The sequence below is a fragment of the Salmo salar genome, chromosome ssa13 (genome assembly GCF_905237065.1).
Source record: "Salmo salar chromosome ssa13, Ssal_v3.1, whole genome shotgun sequence".
NCBI lineage: Eukaryota > Metazoa > Chordata > Actinopteri > Salmoniformes > Salmonidae > Salmo > Salmo salar.
The window spans coordinates 41,564,978-41,584,177 of NC_059454.1; the positions used below are offsets into that span (position 1 = coordinate 41,564,978).

General features: G+C 42.5%; 1 protein-coding gene across 1 annotated transcript; it reads left to right on the plus strand.

Moving 5' to 3' along the window:
* The first annotated feature begins 1,329 nt into the window (after positions 1–1,329).
* On the plus strand, positions 1,330–17,986 carry LOC106567064 (nuclear receptor subfamily 1 group D member 1). The gene is made up of 8 exons (XM_014135912.2): positions 1,330–1,955; positions 12,206–12,508; positions 12,732–12,820; positions 13,015–13,159; positions 15,309–15,904; positions 16,008–16,193; positions 16,396–16,606; positions 16,840–17,986. The coding sequence occupies exons 1-8, from the start codon at positions 1,940–1,942 to the stop codon at positions 17,037–17,039; spliced, it is 1,746 nt and encodes a 581-aa protein (XP_013991387.1). The 5' UTR covers positions 1,330–1,939; the 3' UTR covers positions 17,040–17,986.
* Positions 17,987–19,200: the final 1,214 nt, after the last annotated feature.

Below are 19,200 nucleotides of genomic sequence, written 5' to 3' on the forward strand. Positions count from 1 at the left end.
TCATATACGCGAAAATGTTGTCTAATGTCAGTAGTAGCTAGAAGCCTAGACAAGCATGCATCAATGCAATATCGGCTCCCAACATTTTGTTTCAGACCAACAGAACAAAAGTAAACCTTGAATTTGTAGGTTTAAAATAGCCCTCCAGTGGCGAAGGTTGATCTATTTTACGAAATGCCATTGGTTGGTGCATATAAAGTCTAAGATCTTTGATAGGCTGATGAAGAATTTGTTACAGGATATAATCAGTGCCACCTGGTGAGGTTAGCATTAGGGCTAACGTGTGCCATGTTATCTGATGGGACCGGCTACAATTTAGCGTTCTGTCACGTGCAAGTAAATCGATGATTTGAATTGGCTGATAGGCATTTTGAGCTGGAGAAAGTATTTACATTGAAATGGTTGCTTATGTTCGCAAGTATGGCCCCAACGTGTATTACTTGTTTGTTTATATTTTCGTAAGACACATGATCTGAATGTTTGGCCATCGACTTCAAGTAGCACCACCGCTACTAACAACAACAAAAAAATCGGCCCAAAATCTCCACAAAATATTACCAAGAAATTAATAATTTTTGTATGGAGGTCAATGAATGTCTCTATTTTCGTTAACAACAAAAAAGTATTGCTAATTTCCTACGTGAGGCTTGTTTGATCAAATAGAAGTTTCATAATGGTTAGGTAGCATTTCGGCAACTTTGAAAAAAACTACATTATATCAAGAGTTGTGCCTGTTGGCGCCTATCTGCCCTCTCATTGACTAGAATGGTCCTACCTAATCTCGCCTCCTCCCGCCTGCCGCCTGCCTTCCATCTTTGAGGACATGTATTTCCATTGTTAGAGCGGTCCCTCGACTATCTTGTCAATATAGTAGATCATGGTCGCACTCCCCTGCTCAGACATTACATGCATCAACCAATGGTTGGGCGTCACATAATCGACAGTGTCATCGACTGAATGATTGCTTTAACATATAATACGGTTTGCTAATTCTTAAAATACCTGTAAGATCTGTCATGTGTCAGTAATGCAACGCGCCCAATCTTTGTAACAACTACCATACCAGTCACGGTGAGCACTGCCCATTGTGCACGTGCCTCATCCTCCCACCTCTCGTTATGGCACGCTCAGTATTATGCATAAAATGTATGTCAGTAGGGCAGCGCTGAGCGCTCGCCCCGGCACATGCACAGTGCACATGCATCGTGGCTTTAGTAAACACATAGCAGGTCAGGTTGAATAAGCACATTAAAACTCCCCTCGGATCGAGGTACCGGCCAATGAGAACACACCCAATAGCAAAAGGAAGGAGGGAGAGAGTGACAGTAGAGTGAATTAACAGGGGACATATAGTGAGATGAGATGCACCCCTTTAACCAAACAGACACAACCGAAGTTGAGAGAGGACATAAGGAGCGAGTCACATTTATTTCAGTTACCTGAAAACGTTATTGATGTGGAAGTGGGTGGGTAGCTGTATTATTGGGTGTGTCTAGCCTGACTAAATTCAGTTCATTCTCGGAGATGCTGATGTGTATTCTTGGGATTTCAGAAAATCCCTTGTTTGTTCTCGGCTTGTGACACTCAAATCCGCTGAACCAAGCAACTCACTAGTCTAGTAGCCTGGAGTTTTTCAGAGCGCAGAACGGATTCAGGTAGCTTCCGAGAAAATCTCTCCTGCACACCTGAGACAATTAGACATAACTGTTCTGCATAGCATACAGCTGGACATAACTGTGCTTACAGTATACGACGGAAGTTTCAGTCGTTTGGCAGATCAATACGATTGTCTTCAACCGCGCGCTCGTTCTATGGGTCAGGTATCCACGCATAACTAGTTCTCGACTCCTACCTGTCTCCACTTGAGTATTGATCCTGCAGCTATATATCGAAAAGTCAGCATCATTCACCACAGCAAACAAAAGACACATCAAGAAACATGGACACTCCAGGTGGTAAGTACTATGATTGTGATTATATTTGTTGCACATTTTTTTTGTAGCTCAATATTGCATTTGGCGTTGGAGTTATACCCGTTTAGTTGAGAATGCTTAAGGTTTTTTAATATCTTTTTTTACATTTTTGTTATTGTATTGCATTGGTATGCTTTCTCTTTGCAGTCGTCCGTAATCATGGGAACGTATTTGCGCACAATGAGGTTTTGCATTAAAAGTGTCTCTTCATCACCATATGTTAGACAGGCAGTCGAGTTAATACGATTGAAAACAATGTTATTAGGCTAGCACTGTATGTCCAATTCTATATGTTTATCAAATTGCGAGATGAGAACAATTCATCTTTACAGCAGGACCGTCATGTTTTTTTTTTTGCATTATCCTCCCATGCATGAACCTGGAAAATGAAATGAACCCTGATTTGATATAAGTTATGAAAGTTGTAATATCCCAAGAAGTGGTTGTTTTCTTTTAAGCCTGCAAAGGTGCACTCCGAAAATGTTACAAAGTTTGACGATGATGATAGGTGACAGTGCTTGAAGTTCACGCAGCTTTGATCCACTTCGTGTTTTTCCTCATAAAAACAAACTCGCGTGGAGCGAGCTGTCATTGGTTCCAACGCATGCGATGCCTTTTGCAAACAGTAGGCAGATTATTTGGTTTTCGTGCGTATCTAAATTAAATTATTCTCTATACCAGTGGTTCCCAAACTGTGGGGCGCCCCCCTTTTTTTATATACACCTCCGTTCAAACGTTTGGCTTCACTTAGAAATGTCCTTGTTCTTGAAAGAAAAGGGGGAAAAAATGTGTCCACTCAAATTGATCAGAAATACATGGTAGACATTGTTCATGTTGAAAATGACTGTTGTTGCTGGAAACTGCTGATTTTTTTTGTAGTTGATTTTTTAATGGAATATCTACATATGCCTACTATCAGCCCATTATCAGCAACCATCACTCCTGTGTTCTAATGGCACGTTGTGTTAGCTAATCCAAGTTTATCATTTTAAAAGACTAATTGGTCATTAGAAAACCCTTTTGCAATTATGTTAGCACAGCTGGAAACTGTTGTCCTGATTTAAAGAAGCAATAAAACTGGCCTTCTTTAGACTAGTTGAGTATCTTGAGCATCAGCATTTGTGGGTTCGATTACAGGCTCAAAATGGCCAGAAACAAATAACTTTATTCTGAAAGTCGTCAGTATATTCTTGTTCTGAGAAATGAAGGCTATTCCATGCGAGAGATCGCCAAGAAACTGAAGATCTCGTACAACGCTGTGTACTACTCCCTTCACAGAACCGCGCAAACTGGCTCTAACCAGAATAGAAAGAGGAGTGGGAGGCCCTGGTGCACAACTGAGCAAGAGGACAAGTACATCAGTGTCTAGTTTGAGAAACAGACACCTCACAAGTCCTCAACAGGCAACTTCATTAAATAGTACCCGCAAAACACCAGTCTCAACGTCAACAGCAAAGAGGCGACTCCGGGATGCTGGCCTTGTTGGCCGAGTTGCAAAGAAAAAGCCATATCTCTGTCCAGTGTCTGTGGCCCATCTTAATCTTTTCTTTTTATTGGCCAGTCTGAGATATGGCTTTTTCTTTGCAACTCTTTTTAGCCCATAGATTGTCATTTTTTAATCACTCAAATATCACACAAGTACACATTAGACATGTCACAATTTATAGAATTGCATGAAAATAAGCTTTAAAACTGCTAAATGTTCTTCGCACCACATGACAAAATGTCTTGAATTGCAGGAACTAAGATATAAACCGGCAAAATTCTCTCCACCAACAATAGGGGTGTGAACAATTTGTGTCAAGAATAGTGCTTGTGCACACAGAAATAGACATGGTGCATGGGGCCATGGGATATTCCCTAATGATGAAAGGGGGGCCTGAGTGAAAAGGTTTGGAAACCCCTGCTCTATACATTAGCATTGAGATAATAAATAGGTAGAAGTGTTGTGATTACTATTGGAGGCGGGAGCAGTGATATTGGTTCATAAGGCAAAGTTTATGGCCATGGGAAGGTCTACAGTTACGCATGGAGCATTGGGCGTTTGTTTCCGTGAGGTTAGCCAAAGTACACCAGGCACCATAATATTCGTTCAACTATTCCACTTCCGGCTGTTGAGTGGTAATTAATTTACTAACTCTGCAGTCACGTTCCAGTACATGGATGGAAACGACTGTGGAAACGGCTTTGGTCAAGGCACCTGTTTCCACAGTCGTTTCCATCACATGTACTGGAACCACTCAACAGCTGGAAGTGGAATAGGTGAACGAAATATTATGATGCACTCTGCAAGTGCATCGACGTGAGGAGGAATGGAGAATGCGAGGAGTGCATTCAGTGGGAAGACTCACGCTGCATGAAGCTCCCATCAGAAGTCAGAACTTGTTCCATGTCAGTTATTATCTGTAGAGGGCAATGGGGCGTGTCAGAGCTCTGCATACTTTACTATGTTAATAATTTATTGGTAAAAATAACTAAATTCAATAACGTATTCAGTAACTATTGGCCTTTTGTATGTGCCTACATTTGGCTTGGCTAGGGGTTAGGGTTAAGTTTAGGATTTAGGTTAGCTAAAAGGGTTAGGGTTAGGTGAATGGATAGCTAATATGCTAAGTAGTTACAAAGTAGCTAATTAGCTAAAATGCTAATGTTGTCTGTGATGAGATTCGAACTTGGTTTGCTAGATGTTTGTGTTATACACCCACCCATCCACTATGTCTTATGTAACCATACCAAACATAACATATCATACTAAATGGAGTGTTCCTGATTTACATACAGAATAACACGAAGTGCTCTGAGACCAGGTTGTGCTATGCGGTGCATGGGTCTCCTTGGAGTGGGCAGCGAATGATTCTGGAGCGAACTCAGAACATCCTCAGCCAACGCTACATCCTGCTCTATTTATTTTTCCCTCTTTAATTATGACAGAGACTATATGCTGCGTGCGGTGCTTAGAAATTCTGACTTCTGATGGGAGCTTCATGCAGCGTGAGTCTTCCCACTGAATGCACTCCTCGCTTTCTCCATTCATCCTCACGTTGATGCACTTGCAGAGCCGCGTGCGGCGCGTGATTTCCCAGGACCTCCTCCCCTACGGTTCTCTATCTCTCTCAGCTATGTCTTCTCTCTCTCGTACACTTCTGTTGTGATGCCGCCTGAAGTGATGGAAAGGGGGGGGAGGTTGGTCAGTGGATCAGCGATTTCATGCATTAACTTTATCTGTAGTCACGTTTTCCCACCTCATGCGCGCTTTATTGTATTCTAAGCAAATCAATTAGTCCTGTTTCCTATAGCATATGTCCCTTGCATAAACATCTGTCCCAAACGCATACATACAATATAAATATACATGCAGGCAATCCATAACATAATATAATTCATTCTATTCACCCCCATTGAGGCCCTTTGGCCCACTGGGGGCAGGTGAAATTGGACAAGCTGTGAATGCTTCCTCCTGCTGCAGCATCTGTTTCAGCCACAGAGTGGATATCCAAATACAATTCACCTTTAACTGAGACAGTGATCTACTTCTCTACTCCTAGCTAGGTTAATCTTATAGACATAGAAACACACTCCTCATAGGTCAATGATGTTTACTGTAATGTACAGTATTTACTTAGATCATCATCCTGTTGCATCCTTATATTACATAGGATGCATTTGCAACAGTACATTTGGATCCTGGCTTTAATATTATATCAACATTAATTGACTGACTGTTATAATCTAACATTATGTGGGGTAAACATCGTATGGAGCCGAATGTGTGCCACCCTCCATGACCGGTCATTGCACAAAACACTAGCAGCCTTACCAGGCTTACAGCGTTGTGTGTGTGTGTGGCTTCATGACCCACAGCAGAGAGCAAACAAAAGAAAGGATAGAATAGGGAGGAGGAGGAGGGGAGGAAGATGGGCGGAAGGATTGTTGTGCCTGTAAAGTGCTCAATGCTCACGTTTCTCTGCCTGCCTGGCTCTACTCACCCACTCAGGCAGATTAGTGGATGTAGGGGTTACTGACCTCACGATGGGAAGCTGCTCGCCTCACTCTCCAACCTGCTGCCGATTCCACAATTAACACCAGTGTCTGTCTGCGCTGACCTCAATTCTAACTGGCTTGCCAGTGAGTGTATGGCTCTTTTGTCTTCTCTGAGTTACATGGGGCATCCTCTGGAGTTTGCTATAGGCTATGTACTACTATCCTACTGGGTAAACATCAAAGACAATTCACAATCCAAATTCCTATGGCCCCCTATATTTTCTCTACTGTCATGAGGGCCATACCATGATGTCCTCTGAATTGGAGTTAATTGACAAAAAGGCCCTATACTCTACATAGAGCTCTTGGCCAAGTATATGGTATATTATGGGAGCACCGAGCAGTATAGTCAAGCTTAGCCTTGGAGAGGCCTGTAAAAGCTGATTATTAATTGACTAGGCTACCATTTATGGCATGGTAGTTCAGTCCTAAAGGCCACTCACAAACGTAAACACAGAATTAGCTTACATGTGAGTGTTCAAGTGGACATGCAATGTGTTTGGGTGGGTGTGGAGGTTTGGCAAGCCCCGGCTGGGTCTGCAGGCTGTCTGTTTCCAGTCTCAGGTAGTGGCTGGCCAGGACAGGACAGCAGGTCCCTCCCTGTCATATGTCTGCTAAGACTTGCTCTAGATCTCTGGCTCTGCAGTGTGTCAATAATAAATCCTGTAGCACGTGCTGCCTGAGGGATTATAACAACACTTGAAATAAACAAATACTTGGCGCAGCAGCATCAGCAGCCCCACAGGGAAAAACTGAGAAGTCAATAAGAGGAAAGAAATACAAGCCCAGGGCATATTTACTAATGTTTCTCATACAAATGTAAGACTCCATGACAGGTGCATAGTATTTGGGAATATACAGTGCCTTCGACAAGTATTCATACCTCTTGACTTTTTCCACATTTTGTTACGTTACAGCCTTATTCTAAAATTGATTAAATATTTTTTTCTCTCAGCAATCTATACAAAAATAACCCATAATGACAAAGTGAAAACAGGTTTAGCAATTTTAGCAAATTTATTACAAATAAAAATCTGAAATACCTTATTTACATTAGTATTCAGACCATTTGCTATGACACTTGAAATGGAGCTCTCAGGTGCATCCTGTTTCCATTGATCATCCTTGAGATGTTTCTACAACTTGATTGGAGTCCACCTGTGGAAGATTCAATTGATTGGACATGATTTGGAATGGCACACAACTGTCTATATAAGGTCCCACAGTTGACAGTGCATGTCAGAGCAAAAACCAAGCCATGAGGTCAAAGGAATTGTCCGTAGAACTCCGAGACAGGATTGTGTCGAGGCACAGATCTGGGGAAGGGTACCCAAAAATGTCTGCAGCATTTAAGGTCCCAAAGACCACAGTGGCCTCAATCATTCTTAAATGGAAGAAGTTTGGAACCACCAAGACTCTTCCTAGAGCTGGCAGCCCGACAAAACTGAGCCATCGGGGAAGAAGGGCCTTGGTCAGGGAGGTGACCAAGAACCCGATGGTCACTCTGACAGAGCTCCAAAGGTTCCTCTGTGGAAATGGGAGAACCTTCCAGAAGGACAACCATCTCTGCAGCACTCCACCAATCAGACCTGTATGGTAGAGTGGCTAGACGGAAGCCACTTATCAGTAAAAGGCACATGACAGCCCGCTTGGAGTTTGCCAAAACAAACAAGGTTCTCTGGACTGATGAAACCAAGATTGAACTCTTTGGCCTGACTCCCAAGCGTCACATCTGGGTGAAACCTGGCACCATCTCTACATTGAAGCATGGTGGTGGCAGCATCATGCTGTGGGGATGTTTTTTCAGAGGCAAGGAAAGGGAGACTAGTCAGGATCAAGGCAAAGATTAAAGGAGTAAAGTACAGAGAGATCCTTGTTGAAAACCTGCTTCAGAGGGCTCAGAACCTCAGACTGGGGCGACGGTTCACTTTCCAACAAGACAACGACCCTAAGCACACAGCCAAGACAACTCAGGAGTGGCTTCGGGACACGTCTCTGAATGTCCTGGAGTGGCCCAACCAGAGCCCGGACTTGAACCAGAACGATCATCTCTGGAGAGACCTGAAAAAAACTGTGCAGTGACGCTCCCCATCCAACCTGACAGAGCTTGAGAGAATCTGCAGAGGAATGGGAGAAACTCCCCAAATACAGGTGTGCCAAGCTTGTTGCATCATACACAAGAAGACTCAAGGCTGTAATCGCTGCCAAAGGTGCTTCAGCAAGTACTGAGTAAATGGTCTGAATAGTTATGTAAATGTGATATTTCAGTTGTTTTATATATTAGCTTTGTCATTATGGGGCCTGAGAGGATATCGGTCCACCCACTTTGGGGGCCACGCCCACCCACTGAGGAGCCAGGCCCAGACAATCAGCATGAGTTTTTACCCACAAAAGTGCTTTATTACAGACAGAAATACTCCTCAGCACCTCCTCAGACAATCCTGCAGGTATTTGGTATTTTATTAGAATTCCCATTAACTGTTGCAAAAGCAGCAGCTACTCTTCCCGGGGTCCACATGAAACATGACATAATACAGAACATTAATAGACAAGGACAGAACTGGTTACATGGTTACATGTGGTCTAAGGTTGTGAGGCCGGTTGGAAGTACTGCCAAATTCTCTAAAATGACATTGGAGGTGGCTTATGGTAGAGAAATTAACATTAAATTCTCTAGCAACAGCTCTGTTGGTCTGTTGGACATTCCGGCAGTCACCATGCCAATTGCACGCTCCCTCCACTTGAGACATCTGTGGCATTATGTTGTGTGACAAAACTGCACATTTTGGAGTTGCCTTTTATTGTCCCCAGCACAAGGTGCACATGTGTAATGATCATGCTGTTTAATCAGCTTCTTGATATGCCACAACTGTCAGTTGGATGGATTATCTTGGCTCTGAGAAATGCTCACTAACAGGGATGTAAACAAATTTGTGCACAAATGGAACATTTCTGAAATCATTTATTTCAGCTCATGAAACATGGTACCAGAACTTGTTACATGTTAGTTTATATTTTTGTTCAGTGTAGTTTATATTCTATGTATACATACGATAGGCTAACTATTACCATGACACCTTGTGTAGGTGGCTGCTATCTTTTTATCACTGCCCTGTCTCACAAACTCACCAATAAATGTTTGTAGTTAGGTAGCCCGTTCGAGTGGTTCTCTCTTTATGGGAAAACGGGACTCACTTTCTCCATAGCTTACTGTCGGTGACGACACGAGTACAGTTCTCTACCACAGCATCCCTGGGAATCCCCCAGTATATGTCTTTTAATCACATAACCGGTTTGTGATTGTTGTAAATGTCTACACGATACTGCAGATTTGGTCCAGGCAGTAACCGTGTCAGAAGTCCATGTGAGTCGGCGGCCAGGTGTCGTGCTGCTTGCGGGCGCCGGGCAAGGAGGGAGCGGAAGCACCGCATAGCCCGCTCGGCGGTGTCTCAGAGATGCAAAAGATTTTTAGAGAGGATGCGAAGGCAGACGAACAGAGGTTTAAAAAAAAACGAAAAAAGAGCAACGTTGATTTATTTACTGTCATTTATAATGACTACCTATATAAATACTGAAGTTGTTTGCATGAGGCAAAAAAGTCTATAGCTAGATTTCCATTCAATTGGCGACAGATTTTCATGTGAATATTCTAAAATCCGCATAAACAATATGCGCACTTTCCTACCAGAAATGTGTTTCCATCCAATTTAAATTCCCATGTACCGAATAAGAAAAATGCAAGTTAAATGGGTTTTCATCGCAATTTTACTGATGGGTTTTCTCACATTTTTAAAAACGTGCTAAATAGCACACGTATAGCCTACATCTGGGATCATCAACTAGATTCAGACCAAAAAAATTTATTGAGCGGATGGTCGGGGGGCGGAACATAATACAAAATACATTTTAGATTGCAAAATGACCGAAAGAAGCCAAAACAGATATTTGACTAAAACAATAATTTAATCCCTTGCTTACATTTGTATAAGATCACATACAGTGCCTTCAGAAAGTATTCACACCCCTTGACTTATTCCACATTTTGTTGTTACAGCCTGAATTCAAAATTGATTAAATACTTTTTTCTCATTCATCTACACACAAAACCCCATAATGTTAAAGTAGAAACATGTGTTTTTAGAAATTTTAGCAAAAATATATAAGTATTTACACCCCCGAGGCAATGCTTTGTAAAAGCACATTTGGCAGAGATTAGTCTTTCTGGGTAAATCTCTAAGAGCTTTCCACACCTGGATTGTGCAGTTTTTGCCCATTATTCTTTTCAAAAATTTTAAAACGGTCAAATTGGTTGTTGATCATTGCTCGACAACCATTTTCAGGTCTTGCCATAGATTTTCAAGCAGATTTAAGTCAAAACTGTAATTCGGCCACTTAGATATAGAAACTTACAAACTGCTTTGTCATTTAAAAAAAAAGTATTACTTTAGTGCCTTGATGCAAAAATTATGCATGTTTTGGAATATTTGCATTCTGTATAGGCTTCCTTCTTTTCACTCTGTCATTTAGGTTAGTATTGTGTAGTAACTTCACGGTTTTTGGTCCATCCTCAGTTTTCTCCTATCACAGCCATTAAACTCTTAACTGTTTTAAAGTCATCATTGGCCTCATGGTGAAATCCCTGTGCAGTTTCCGTCCTCTCCGGCAACCGAGTTAGGACACCATCTTTGTGGTAATTAATAACTTCACCATGCTCAAAGGAAAATTCAATGTCTGCTTTTAAAAAAATTATTTTCCCATCTACCAATAGCTGCCCTTCTTTGTGAGACATTGGAAAACCTCCCTGGTCTTTGTGGTTGAATCTGTGTTTGAAATTCACTGCTCAACTGAGGAGTACAGAGATGAGGCAGTCATTCAAAAAACATGTTAAACACTATTATTGCACTCAGTGAGTCCATGCAACTTATTATGTGACTTGTTAAGCACATTTTTACTACTGAACTTATTTAGGCTTGTCATAACAAAGGGTTTGAATACTTATTGACTCAAGACATTTCAGCTTTGAATTTGTATTCATTTTTTATTTAAATCTCAAAAAAAATATCCACTTTGACATTATGGGGTATTGTGTGTGTGTGTGTGTGTGTGTGTGTAGGCCAGTGACAATCTCAATTTAATCCATTTTAAATTCAGGCTGTAACACCATTTTTTTGGGGGGGGAAAGTCAAGGGTTGTGAATACTTTCTACATCTCTCTATTATGCATGGGAATACATGGGAAAAGATTTCCAAAACAAAAATCACTTGGAGTCGATTTCCTGGTGTTTTTACAGTCAATGAATTAAAAAAATTATTTAAGCACAATTTTTTTGTGCTCAGAACTTGGGGGGCCAAATGGCCCGCGGGCTGCCATTTGGGGAACCTTGGCCTACATGATGAGATTATTATGGACAAAAGAGCAACATTTATTTTCATATGTCAAACGGTAGCCAAGCATTGATGATCATGTCACCAGAATAAGACCCTTGTTATTTATTGGAAAGTAGCATCAAGCTCATCAGCTTGCACTTCACCACCCTGTGAAGTACATCACAATTTATTTAATCTGGTAGCCTAATAAACTTGCATGCTTTCCCAACGAGTCATAGTGGAAAGACCACACATGTCATCGTGTGACTCCAAGTTTACTTCGATATGATGGTTATTATATCTATATTTGCGCATAGAATAATTTCCACCGCTTTTCTCGCATCATTTATTTTACAGACACAAAAAGATCCCCATGTCAAACAAACAAATCATCTGTTGGCATTTATGAAATTGTACCGGCACTTCCTGTTTCCATCACAGCTGTTGTGAAAAATGTTTTTATACGGTATGACTTTACACGCATAAAACTGTGGATGGAAACGTGGTTAGTGTGAGTTTGGTTGGGACAGAATCCGCGCTTACTCTGTTACTGTGCTTCCAACCATTTTTGGCACCTTTTTTCTCCCTGAATGCACAATTATACCTATTAGTCCTACAGAGAGCTAGCTGTCTTTTGCCACCATCTACCACAAATGGTAGCGGCATAACCTCAACTTTTAAAGGAAGAACCACTGTATGCTTTTGCATGCCTTTAAACGTTGCATTCTGCACCACGTCTTGAACTTGGTGACCTTTTTTTAGAGTAAACTTCTTTTCAGCTATCTGACTAACCCCACTACCTCTCTGTCTCTGTTTTTCCAACAGGAGGTGTTATTCTGTATGCACGCTCCTCAGGCAGCCCCAGCCCTGGCAGCCCGTCCAGTGGGTACCAGACCCAGTCCCCCTCCTCCACCCTCTCCCAGCCCTCCTCCCCAGAGGAGATCACCTTCACAGAACTGGGGTCCCTGAAGGGCCAGAGAGGGGGAGGATGCACACCTCCATCCTCCAAGCTGGTGTTCCACTTCCCAGAAGTCTACAATGTGGCTACATCAACGTCCACCCACCAGCACACGTACCAACACCCCATCGCTGGGAAAAGACCTAGTGGATTCACAGGACCTTTCACCAGTGAGTAGCATTCCTTCCGGACTTCTTTTGTCATCCCTCCTTACTCTTTCTAGCCTAAACCAAAACATCCAACCTATCCAATACTCACCTCCTCCCAATCTCTTTCTGTAATGTACACTACACGACGTGCTTTGTTGCTTGTAACGTCGGTCGGTAGTCACCTTCACTTATGATCACATTTCTGACTGGCTGTACCTCTGTCTCTCTCTCTGTATATCTACAGAGACTGGTGGTATGGTGCTCCTGTGTACAGTGTGTGGAGACATTGCATCTGGGTTCCACTACGGAGTGCACGCCTGTGAGGGTTGCAAGGTAAGAAGACCATGATGACTAAACACATACAGTAAGTGCCCCTGAAATGGCTCCCTATTCCCTATATAGCACACTTCTTTTGACCATTTCAGATGCACTCTTACTGTGTATAATAAGGTGGTGGGTCACTTTCACTATTTTAAAACCAACCAGGATGCTAATTAACTGTACATCTGCTTGAGTTTCCTATCTAGGGCTTCTTCCGTCGCAGCATTCAGCAAAACATAAACTACAAGATGTGTGTGAAGAACGAGAACTGCCTCATTATGAGAATGAACCGCAACCGCTGCCAACACTGTCGCTTCAAGAAATGCCTCTCCGTGGGCATGTCCAGAGATGGTAAGAGTTATAGTGAAATCTTACTGAGAGTGCAGGCTCAGACAATCGTTTGAGGCCATACAATGCGAGTTTCTCAGCACTGCACCAGCCTTATCTTTCACCTGAGACATAGCTCTGACCTACTGTTGAAGGGCACACGTTGGAAAATAACCTATATCCACACAGCCTCTTGCACATTCATAAGTTTCAAAGTCAGTCTTTCTTCCTCTTGTTCAGATTCCTCCCCTCTCCATGTTCCTCCCCTCCGTGTTCCCTGAGCTCTCCCTCTGTACCACTCTTCTCTCCTCTCCGACAGTGATTTATGAGAACGGGAGCCTTGAAGTCCCTGAAGCTATCTGTCATACAGAAAACTGCAGCAAACACAGGAATTATTTTGGGGAATTGGAACAGGGGCAACTTGATTACCTTGTATACTGTTTACCCTTATAACATCTTGTACAATTAATGAGGGAGACGGCAAACAATTAAGCTGGAGATGCAGAACAAAACAGCCCGTCCTTGTCACACAATTAATCAGCCGTATGCAAAGCTAATCTCACCTACTTTACTTTTAGCCTTGATAGCTAAGTATTGATAAATTGCCCCATCGTAACGGATTACGAAAATAGTGTGGGATGGTTTCAGTTGACCTAAAAAAGCAAAGCAAGCATTTTACCTATAGCATGCTGGTACATGGTGACCTAGTTGGGATAGTTTGCCTGCCTTTAGTGTCTTCTCAGTGTGGCTTCAACCCTCCTGTGTTCTCTCTCTCGTGCTTAATCCATTGCCTAATCTACAAGAGAACCAAGTGATTTCTGCATGCAGTCGACATTTTGGGCGCTCAAAAGGTGGGGTACGAGAAACGAGGGTAGTGAAGATGTTTTGATGGAAGGAAAAACACTCATATTGACCCTGTTAAAAACACGATCTCGAAAGTGTCAAGAACCACAACCTAGAAACCTATTTCCTTCGCCTGCAGCTGTTGTGAAAACAGAAAAACCTCAGTCAACTGTCTGCAGTCCACATGGCAGAAGACGTCCTGATTTCTCAGGAGCCTGTGATTGGTGTATCTTGGGATTACCATATAAACAAGGCAAATATTGAAGTCACTTTCCCTCCCTGAAACCAGTTCATCTTCTTAAAAGACACAGCCAACACTGTCAACCTCAACACAGTGCATTAAAGCCCATTCTCACAACTGTAATGACTAGCTAAAGTCTAGACAGACTATCCATGCACACATAACAAAGTGGATTGATGTAAATGAATATAGCAGAATTCCATAGATCTGCTGTAACAGAATGTCACTGTTATAGCCCTTTTTTAGCATGATCTAGATCCTATGCTCTTTAGGGACAGTGCATTGCACACTGCAGAGAGAGACCCAAGAGATCATGTAATGATGCCAGAGATGTGTTAACACAGATGTTCACAGTCATACATTTAACTGAAGCAGAACACAAATAATTCTTCCCGATGTCATAGCTTAGTGCAGTATCTTGTTTTGATCTCAAACACTTTAAGTTAGTTTGTTTCTATGAATTATAGATCATTTACATCTTGCCTGACGCATTGTGCTGGCTTGGTTGAAGAACTCTCAGCAGCAGGACTGCCATTTGAAGTTTCTCTTTTATGTCACACTCCACTTTGTGGTGTTTCACTCACTACTTTCTCTCTGCAAGCTCCTATTTTCAACACTACTCTTCACTCTCACGAACACCCTCCTTCTCTGCAACCTCTCCTCCCTCACTCCCTCCTTCCTTCTCTACATCCTCTTTCCTCCCCCTTGCGTGCTGAGAGCCCACCTCTATTTCTCTCCCTCCGTCGCAGTAGCGGTGACATCACGTTCACGATGAGCCACTGCCCTACTTACAAAGTATAGAGGGAGGGAAGGAGAGGAGAGAGAGAGATGGATAGGGGGTCTATAAATAGCATTTTCAGCTGATGGATATTGTTGGAGAGGGGGATGGAGAGTAGGAGGGATGGGATCCACAAAAGACTGCTTACACATTCATGCATGAAATACACAAGATGCAATTAATGCATTTTTGTTACAAAGGGGAATGTATGAACATTATATATTTGTTTCTGTGTAGACTGGACCTTAAGACTTAATATCTATAAGAGAACTATGGCCAGAAGTTGACCACTCTGTTTGTGTCTTCATCAGCTGTGCGTTTTGGCCGTATCCCTAAGAGGGAGAAGCAGAGGCTTCTGGATGAGATGCAAAGTTACATGAACAGCCTGAATGAGTCTAACACCATGGACATAGAGTCCTCCCCCGTCTCCGAAGCTCCTCCCAGCACAGCAGAGGTTCCTTCTAAAGAGGCCATCAGAGCCATCTCACGGGCCTATCAGGACATCTCTTCCAGCAGCCAAGACAGGGCAGCCAAGAGGGAAATCAACATCACCAACTTACCAACAACATCTCTGTTCAAGAGCAACACATCTCAGGAGACCAGCTACACCAATGGCTCCTCCCACCTCAGCTCTGACTCCACCCAGGGGTACCAGTCCTGTCTTGCAGGCCTTGCCCCTCACTGCCCAGACACCAATGACAACCACCATACGTTCCCCTCTGTAGACAAAAGTCGCTATAGTTGCCCCGCTACTTTGTCCAATCATGACCACGGACAGTCTAATGTGGGCACACCTCAACGGGCCAGCTCGGCCAATCACAACAGTTTCTCCATGAAGGAAGAGACCCAAGAGCCCCAACCTCAGACATCCTGTCCATGGAAATTAGCTGCTGGAACCAAAGTGCTGGTGAGTAAACCAAGAGTCGTTAGAAAGTTATGAAGCTTTACATACGTGAAGTTTAAAAAAAAACAACAGTATGGATTTGAATCTAACTTTCTCTATCCCTCAGGCCTGTCCTCTCAATGCGTGTCCTGTATCTGCGGCCAGTCGTTCTGGACAGCAGATATGGGAGTCTTTCTCCCAGTGTTTCACCCCGGCAGTGAGGGAAGTGGTGGAGTTCGCTAAGGGTATCCCTGGCTTCCAGGAGCTCAGCCAGCACGACCAGGTCATGCTTCTCAAATCAGGCACCTTCCAGGTAATAACCGCTTGTTTTTTAAAGTAGTCTATTTTTGTCCAGGACTAAGCTTTACCTGTACCCAGGAAACTGGCCCTAAATCAGATTTTTTCAGCTGTGTTTACAAATATAAAAAGGACAAAACACCTTAATTCTCTCTCCCAATTAATGCAATCCCAATCCATATTGACTAACCTTCCACTGGGTCTTCTGTCTCGGTCAGGTGTTGATGGTGAAGTTCTGTACAATGTTTAACCCTGAGGAGCGGACGGTGACCTTCCTGAATGGCCAGACGTACCCTCTGTCCACCCTGCGGGCGCTGGGGATGGGGGCCCTGCTCGACGCCATCTTTGACTTCAGTGAGAAGCTGGGATCTCTGAGGCTGGAGCCTGATGAGATGGCTCTGTTCATGGCTGTGGTGCTGGTCTCTGCAGGTGAGGGGGAAAATAGCCATTGAATTCATCACTAAAGCAGTGTCAATATGAACAACATGGCATTAGGAAGTCATAGAAGAGAAGTACATCTTAAATGGTATGATAAGAAAATGTGACCGAGTAAGTATGAAGAGCTTATTATGAGCATAACGATAAAGCTGTGTAGACATCCATAGATGGATAACTATTGTGTCTCTCAAACAAGCTCTCACCCTCTCTTCTTGTCTCCTTAGACCTTTCTGGCATCGTTGATATGGGGGCAGTAGAACAGCTCCAGGAGGGGTTAATCCGTGCCTTGCATTCCCTCATCCACTGCCGTCGTCCCGAAGAGAGTGCGTCCATCTTCCCCAAGCTGCTCCTGCACTTGCCCGACCTGCGCACCCTCAACAACCTGCACTCCGACAAGCTGCTGGCCTTCCGGATTGACTTGTGAACAGCCCTGAACACACACACACACACACACACACACACACACACACACACACACACACATAGCAATTCAGAACTCGCCGACCACCACCACTCTCTCAGGGCAAGACTTCCCAGGAGATTGAGGAACACTGACTTGGGCAATCAATCAACAACAACAAAGATGTTTAAGATGCATGTTTGAAAAAGGACAATAATTAATATATTGATCTCCATCCTGTTTTCATGCACACACACACACACACACACACACACACACACACACCTCAAGATCTACACTTGGGGAAAGATGGTCTGTTAGAACGTACATCAGTGTTTTAGGCTTACCGTTACCCTTTTGGACACATCAGATGTGTATGGCAGTTTACCCATTGTTTTCCAGTCTTTAGGAGACCAAAAGCCAGTTCACTTACTTGTTTAACTTATTCCTAATCTCCTGACCATTGCCAAACCACAGTTGAGAGAGAATCAGAGAGGAAGATGTTTGTGGACAATGATAAGTTAGGGACCATTATTGGTGACTGAATGTGTGGGTGTTTAGTGTTTGTATATATTATTATAATAATACATACAATTTACACTTAAGATCATATGACTCCCATTTCACTTATAAACACATCTGGGGTTTAAATATACAATTAAGTCTCAAATATATTCAACAGACTAATTGCATATAGAAATGCGATATTCTGTATATTGGCAAATCAAATTGTATTTGTCACATTCACATGTTTAGCAGATGTTATTGCGGGTGTAGAGAAATGCTTGTGTTTCTAGCTCCAACAGTGCAGTAGTATCTAACAATTCACACAACCTAAAATTAAAAGAATGGAATTAAGGAATATATAAATATTAAGATGAGCAATGTCGGAGTGGTATAGACTAAATACAGTAGAATAGAATATAGTATATACATATGAGATGAGTAAAGCAAAAATATGTACACTACCATTCAAAAGTTTGGGGTCCCTTAGAAATTTCAATTTTTTTGTCCATTAAAATAACATAAAATTGATCAGAAATACAGTTAATTGTTAATGTTGTAAATGACTATTGTACCTGGAAGCAGCTTATTTTTTTAATGGAATATCTACTGTTGAGGTTGGAAGTTTACATACACTTAGGTTGGAGTCATTAAAACTCGTTTTTCAACCACTCCACAAATTTCTTGTTAACAAACTATAGTTTTGGCAAGTCGGTTAGGACATCTACTTAGTGCATGACACAAGTCATTTTTCCAACAATTGTTTACAGACAGATTATTTCACTTATTAACTGTATCACAATTCCACTGAGTCAGAAGTTTACATACACTAAGTTGACTGTGCCTTTAAACTGCTTGGAAAATTCCAGAAAATTGTCATGGCTTCTGATAGGCTAATTGATGCAATTTGAGTCAATTGGAGGTGTACCTCTGGATGTATTTAAAAAGCCTACCTTCAAACTCAGTGCCTCTTTGCTTGACATCATGGGAAAATCTAAAGAAATCAGCCAAGACCTCAGAAAAAAAAAATGTCCTCTGGTCTGATGAAACAAAAATGTAACTGTTTGGCCATAATGACCATCGTTATGTTTGGAGGAGAAAGGGGGATCCTTGCAAGCCGAAGAACACCATCCCAACCGTGAAGCGCGGGGGTGGCAGCATCATGTTGTGGGGGTGCTTTGCTGCAGGAGGGACTGGTGCACTTCACAAAATAGATGGCATCATGAGGGAGGAAAATTATGTGGCTATATTGAAGCAACATCTCAAGACATCAGTCAGGAAGTTAAAGCTTGGTCGCAAATGGGTCTTCCAAATGGACAATGACCCCAAGCATACTTCCAAAGTTGTGGCAAAATGGCTTAAGGACAACAAAGTCTAGGTATTGGAGTGGCCTTCACAAATCTCTGACCTCAATCCTATTGAAAATTTGTGGGCAGAACTGAAAAAGCGTGTGCGAGCAAGGAGTACAACTGTACAAACCTGACTCAGTTACACCAGCTCTGTCAGGAGGAATGGGTCAAAATTCACCCAACTTATTGTGGGAAGCTTGTGGACGGCTACCCGAAACGTTTGACCCAAGTTAAACAATTTAAAGGCAATGCTACCAAATACTAATTCAGTGTATGTAAACTTCTGCCCCACTGGGAATGTGATGAAAGAAATAAAAGCTGAATTAAATAAT

Coding starts and splice junctions, on each gene's coding strand:
- LOC106567064 (XM_014135912.2), top strand. Junction 12,821..13,014: donor ACGCCTGTGAGGGTTGCAAG/GTAAGAAGACCA, acceptor TTTCCTATCTAG/GGCTTCTTCCGTCGCAGCAT. Junction 16,194..16,395: donor TCAAATCAGGCACCTTCCAG/GTAATAACCGCT, acceptor TGTCTCGGTCAG/GTGTTGATGGTGAAGTTCTG.